The sequence below is a fragment of the Saccostrea echinata genome, unplaced genomic scaffold (genome assembly GCF_033153115.1).
Source record: "Saccostrea echinata isolate AGI-Se365-2 ecotype Australia unplaced genomic scaffold, CSIRO_AGI_Sech_v1 ptg000006l, whole genome shotgun sequence".
Lineage (NCBI taxonomy): Eukaryota > Metazoa > Mollusca > Bivalvia > Ostreida > Ostreidae > Saccostrea > Saccostrea echinata.
Genome location: NW_026889755.1, coordinates 10,714,727 through 10,721,549, shown reverse-complemented (window position 1 = coordinate 10,721,549; position 6,823 = coordinate 10,714,727). Strand labels below are relative to the sequence as shown.

Genomic DNA, 6,823 nt, shown 5'->3' with positions numbered 1-6,823 from the left:
TGAGCTGTGAAATGCGTACGTCATCACCTATTTTATACTTAAAAATTGGTTTAGTCCTTTTCTTTTTACTAAACGATTTGATTGTTTTTTCCAACTTGTTTTTCCTCACAGGATTCTTTTTCTTGGTACTGAGATAGGAAATGAGTCTCACCTCATAAGCATTTTCCTTGGTGACAGTAACAGGTGCTTGTTCTCCAAGAGATCTGTGAGGTCTCTGGTTATAACTAGTCACTAAATCTTGTAAAGCATCAACATAACGGTATGTTCTATTTTTCAGAAAATAACGATACATAAGATTTTTCATGGTACGAATAACTCTTTCAGCATAGTTTGCTTTAGTTTCATTCTGGGTGTATATGACATGGACATCCTCCTTTTTTAAAAACGCTTTCACCCAGCGATTTTTAAATTCGCTCCCTTTATCTGTTCTGAGCGTTTGAGGTTTTCGTCCTGTTTGAAAAACTGATTTTAAACCTTCTGTGACGTTTTGATGCTGCTTATTTTTCAGAGGTACTATATATAAAAAGCGGCTGAATATATCTATCAACACTAACAAAAATTTATAACCATCGTTCTCGGAAGAAATGTTGCTGACATCGGCTAAATCTCCGTCCCACATAGAGTCAATAGTGTTCACTATAACCTTAGAACGCGGAAATGACCGCCGGATGGGTTTTAACAAACTGTAGGAATCCTCGTTATTCAAAAATTGTCTAATTCTCATTCTTCCAATTTTATGCTTTCCTTCTCTTTTTACCGCCTGATAAAGTTTCTCAGGACCTGCAAATGCCCCTGGATTTCCAGGAGTATAGTATAGCTTTCTCAAATAGTCTGTGTACTTTGCCATCCTGTACAAAACTGATTAATAATTCTTTTCAGATTTGTATTATATACCAAATCAAACACAAGAATTTTTTCAGATGTATAATTTATTATAAATTAAAAAAAAAGTTTAATGCATATACATAAACAATAATACATAAACGTCTCTACATCAATTTCTTATAGCAAAATAATTTAAGAGTCCTTTTTTTCTATTCCATATCACTTTTATTCAGAATCGCTTTCGATTGTCTGTAAGTCACCGACATTACATTCCATGGACACGTCTTCTTTCGGATCATATCCAAAAGGAGTACACTCTAGACAACTTAACATTCCAAGCTGATTTAAATGGGACTCACTGAACGCACACAGTTCTGTATCATTTAATTCCGGAACATATTCTCGTACTTCTTCAACGGCTTGTAGTAATTTGGTCAATTTGTATTTGTTCAAAGACACACCTTTTCTGGTTGGTACAGGTTCTAGGGCATCATCTGGCTTCCAAAAGTGTCTAATGTCTACTGAGGTATACCCAGGGTTAACAGAGACGAAAACACCCCCTCCAATATGCCATTTCATCTCTTCCTCTGCTCCATTGTTTTGCAGATAGTTGGCAATTTCTGGTAGAAGAGCCTCAAATTTCAGCCATCTGCACAATGGGAATGTCACCCCTTTCTTTGTTGCAAAATAACGGCCGTTAGATTCTGTAAAGTGCCGGATGTGAATATTGATATCCCCTTTGAATGGCACGGCTGTAAGGAAAAGATCGTTGAAGTCATCCAGACTGATTCTACACCTTTCTTCTTGTGAGTTTTGTTGCTCTGAGGGGTTACTTTTCGGCTCAGTCTTAATAATTCGTTTTCCTGGCATGCTTACAACCAGCGTCCTGGCCATGGCTAACTTCTTTTCGTACTCAGACATGTTATCATCGCCGGCTGAGAGAAGCTTGGATAAGTCTGTTTGGTTAGCTTTCATAAGTGCCATTCGAAGACCCGTAAAACCCTTTGGGCCTCTGCGTAGAATGATACTGATTAGCTTTCTGTTGCGATCATAACTGGTCTTTTCGGCTTCAATCTGCTGTCTCATCTCGTCCGTTATAATGTTAGAGGCAAAAAGATGCCCGGCAACGGAAGAGGTCAGCATTTTTTTCACCAAAGTTGTGTAGTTTGCTTTGATAATATCCTGATGTTTCTGTTCCATCTTTGCTCAAGAGAGAGGGTGATGCTTCTTCTACGATCAATTCAGATATGTTGGAATTTTTTACAATAAACCCGTTTTATAACATTATTGTCACGTGGTTGATTGATTCACAAATAGGAGTGTTTTGTTCTTTAAGTGACTGTAGACAATTTTTGACTGCAGACGGTATTGACCTCAGACGTATTTGACTGTAGACGGGATTGACCTCAGACGTAATTGACTGTAGACGGGATTGACCTCAGACGTAATTGACTGTAAAAATTTTCCCCGGAGAAAATAGTAAATCCTGACTGTAGATTGAAATGACCGTAGACATTTTGATAGTATTAAATTTATTCACAATTTTTTAATGTAGTGAAGAGTTTCTGATATTATATTCATAATGTCTTCCACAGCATCCGCCATTTCTCTCAACACATAAAGCTGAATTCCGTGACGTACTTTTTCTTTTCTATGAACAAGACAGTGTAGACTGTAATCCATTTTTTCTGACAGTTTCCTAAATTCGTCCACGAGATCTTTAAGAATTCTCCAGTCTGAAGCACCCCCTTTCATATTATCTCTTTTCATAATTCTGACTTGTGTTTTAAGAGCAAGTGCACTTCTGACACATTTCATCAGACGTGTAATGTGCATAAGCAACTCTTCTTCTTTTCGATTGGTTAAAACATTAAAAATCTTTTTACACATTCTGTTCCATTGTAGTTTTGTTCTTCTCAATTGTCTTTCCATTGCCAGACTTTCCATTTTCGGAAAAAGGTATGATGTGGTACTAAAAAACACCTCCGTTTATATACACGACGGTCTGCGTCACTCCCCCTTTTTTTTTTTAAACATTAATTACAGTTGACCTCAGACATTTTGATGTTATTTAGTTTTTGAAGTAGGATAGGTGACAACAATATCTCGACTTGATCAATTCTTCTTTTAAAATGAGCCCTGTCAACCGCATATTGCATCCATATTCCTTTCCGTTCTTCATAAGGAATCGCAATTATATGTACATAATCACTAAATTGAATTTTTTTTGGCATTGATTTCATTTTGTTTCACCAAAGGAGTGTCTGTTCACACACGCTCAGAGATTAGAAATGTTGATATTCACACTTCTTTCAATTTATTTATACAAACTAATTATGAATATGACGAGATGCCTAAGTCTATGCACTAATTTGTTGTTCAATGGGCGTTCAATCACCCCAAATACTCTTCGTGTCGCCACATTCCATCAGGCCATAAGAAAAGCATCGTACCGTTGTAGTAACTTTCATAAAGAGAATCGTAAAAGCCTCTTTCATGATATTGTACGGTACACGGTCGGCCATGATTGTTTCCAGGACTTCTGAGAACTCCATTGGTTCCTCCAAAGACTCGTCTTCAATATCACATGCTCGCAAGCAAAAAGTTGCCATCTTCAGCGGATCGATTTTTGATTCCTTGGCCAGTTTCACCAGACAATGGTTCTCATGTACAAATTTCGTTCTCAGAGAATACTGCTTTTTACAAAAGTCACAGGACCGGCAATCTCCATTTTCTGCTATATACCTATCAATGCGTTTTTTGACAATCGCTCCGTCCTTTAAAAAGTGTCTAAAGTTTATCTCATAATTGCATAGAATATCCTCACTGCTCCCATAGTCATCCATTTTCTTGTTTTATGAAGAATGATGATAAATTTTAGTCTCTTCTCCTTATAAACGGCTTTGGGAGTGGTTGATGACTCCAGGTGACCCCTTATTGATGTTACAATTTATTAAAGTGACTTCAGACGGACTTAATGGTATATGACCTTATTATTGTGTGACCCCAGACGGCTGTTTGATGGGATGGGTGACCTCAAACGGCTTTATGGGATGGGTGACCCCAAACGGTTTTATCAGATGGGTGACCCCAGACGGTTTTATGGGATGGGTCGTGACGTCATCGACCTCAGACGGCTTTCATGGGATGGGTGACCCCAGACGGACCCATGACGTCAGTGATCCCATATAGACCCCAGACTATACCCCTTACTACTCATATCTCACCTTATTTGGTTTAAATCTCATTCATTAATTACCAAACTAAACTATCATTTTATTTCTATTTCTCTTCAATGCATTTAATCAAATTGAAAGAAACAAACGATTTTATTCAAGTATACATCACTTTATTTTTTTTTAATCATTATAATACAAAAACATTTTTTTTGTCGAAATTCCCGTCGGTGCACAATAAGAAGCTCACTTTATCTATTCATATTTCAAGAAAATTTAAAAAAAACAATCCACATGAAAATATGTACACTTTATCTCGTTTAAAGTAATAACTAGATACAGTGTCTTTGTGTCTCTCTAGTTTGCATGGTTAGTACCCATATCTCGTCACTCGTTGTAAGCGCCGAACTGGTGTGGCTACTATAGTCGAATGTGTCTGTAATTACATGTGCTGCACTTCTTGCGCAGCACCCTTCTTCCTTTTAGCTCCCTCTCCAGGGACGCCATTTTTTCTTCGAGCGACGCCAAGCGTCGCTCAACGTCCGTTTCCTGCTCCATGGTCTGAAATGATAAATTTGAGAGTTAACCAAAAAATATAAAATATTAATAATTATAATATTAATAGAATTTTTTTTTTTCAATTCATGTTATAATTTAAGTGTCATGTTATGGTAAATATCTAATATCCAGGGGAAATGAAATGAGGATCCGGGACGAATCCCTCGGAAGCTTACACATTTTTACAAATAAGAAATGTTTTTTCCTTGTTTGTTTGTTTGTTGTTTTTTTTTTTAATAATGAACATATATAAATTTTATATACACAAAATTCAAACGGGGCGCCAACCCTGGATCCGTCATTGTTTACTTTCGGATAACATGACGAATTCAGTCATAACCCGGACAAAGATTACATGTAAAATAATGTAATGAATGTGTATGACTAATGATGTACTATAGAGGAAAATGTACTCATAGTGTGATTAGGTGTTCAACGTCATTTGAAAGAACGACTGTGAATTATGCAGACATTTTGTGCTATATGTAACAAGTCGTTTTGTAACAGCTCTTCTTTCAAGCGACATTATAAAAATGTACACGAAAAAACAAATAGTTTTCGTTGCGATATTTGTGAAAAGGTACTAAATCGCAAAGACAATTATGATCGACATGTTAGAGTGTGCAAAGCAGAATTTAAATGCTTTTACTGCGACTATACTTTTAAGTTTTCATCGCATCGCACATTACATGTCCACAAGGAGCATAAGGATAAATTATTTAAGTGTGATAACTGCTGCACTAAATTCTCGGACGAGAGAAAGTATCAAAGACACCAGCAGACATGCAAGGTATAGTACCACATTTTGAAAAAAAGTTGTTAATGAAAATATAAGATATATGTACCGTATCTGCAGGACTTTTGGGGGACGCTGCAGGTGTTGGGGTCGCGCATGCACCATCCCCAGCCTCCGAGGAGAAGTTAATTCGTCTCCTCACCTACAAAAAAAAAAAAAAAAAAATACATATTTACATTTTTATTAAGTTAATTTTCATGAATGTGTTTGTCATTCATTAACATTCGTTGTTTAATCGATAGTTTATATATTACATTTCTTTGTTGATCGTAGAAGCACGAAATATATTTACAATTTAAAAATATAGAAAATTAGAAAAATCAAAATGATAAAAACATACCTGACGAAATTTAGGCCCTCTAGGGGTTGAGTCAATTACAATGACCCGGGAATTTAACCACACATCATTGGTCTGAATGAGGATACATGTACATGAGAATGAGTTATTGTCCCTTAGCATCTATTTTTTTTTAGCTTTCATGACTCAGAAAAACTTAACCTTTTTTTTTTTTTTTTTTTTTTTTTTTTTTTTTTTTTGCATTACATCTGCTGTAAAGAATTCTTCTAAAAGATAGTTTTTCGCTTCATTTGATATAAGATATCGCAGGAAGATGAAAATAATCTTTGAAAATTAAAAAAAATCTTTCTACGCAATTTATAAAATTTGTTTAAATACAATACTTACACTTCCACCTTTTCTTCCAGCCATTTTATTTTTTTTTTCTCTCGATATTGATGAATATACTATAGGTACAAGTTAGGAAGTGAAAAAATACATTGAGCGCAGGCTTATTTATATGCTTTAATAGACCAAAAAAAAATCCCTTTTTACTCTTTACATATAAAACAAATACAGTATGTGTAATTAATCCGTCTGGAAAAGCAGTACACGTGTACGTCTATATTCCTTCTTTACACATCATCATCCGGGATTTTTTAAAGATTATTCAAGTTACTTCCCTTCAACACGGGAAACGAACACTTAAAATATCGATTAGTAGAATGACCCAGACATCTTAATTAATATCCCGAGTTTGTCTTTTTTAGTGATCAGCATTCAAAACTTTATAATGATTTATAATTACGAAAAAAAAATGCTGTTTAAAATAAAAAATAATAATAAAGGATAGATCTTATCTCTCTTTCTAATTCTCTCTCTATTTATTTAGAACAATTTTCCAACAACATCCACGACGTCAATGCAACGAAACAAAAGCAACAGATCTGTGGTAATTTATGACATTTATTTTCTTGAATCTTTTTATATCAAAAATTCATAGTTTTTTTAATATATATTATTAACTGGTCTTTTTTAATTAAAGCAGAACAACGATGCATCAACACCATCAACATCAGCACAAGACAACAGCTGTGAGGTATTTTTTTTTATATCTATTATATCTATATAAATTTGCAGTGAGGCAACAATCTATTAAAATTTGTATTCATGATTCGTTCATCACATGAA

At 35.0% G+C, this 6,823-nt stretch overlaps 2 protein-coding genes across 2 annotated transcripts; both read right to left on the bottom strand.

The window, feature by feature from the left end:
* Positions 1–1,050: 1,050 nt before the first annotated feature.
* On the bottom strand, positions 1,051–2,025 carry LOC133180522 (uncharacterized). The gene has a single exon (XM_061315021.1). It carries the CDS (start codon positions 2,023–2,025, stop codon positions 1,051–1,053), a length of 975 nt encoding a protein of 324 aa, XP_061171005.1.
* A 2,396-nt stretch (positions 2,026–4,421) lies between these two features.
* Positions 4,422–6,382, bottom strand: LOC133180115 (uncharacterized). Its single transcript, XM_061314691.1, has 4 exons — positions 6,041–6,382; positions 5,696–5,767; positions 5,405–5,497; positions 4,422–4,562 (listed from the first exon to the last, which is right to left on the bottom strand). The coding sequence occupies exons 1-4, from the start codon at positions 6,062–6,064 to the stop codon at positions 4,422–4,424; spliced, it is 330 nt and encodes a 109-aa protein (XP_061170675.1). The 5' UTR covers positions 6,065–6,382.
* Positions 6,383–6,823: the final 441 nt, after the last annotated feature.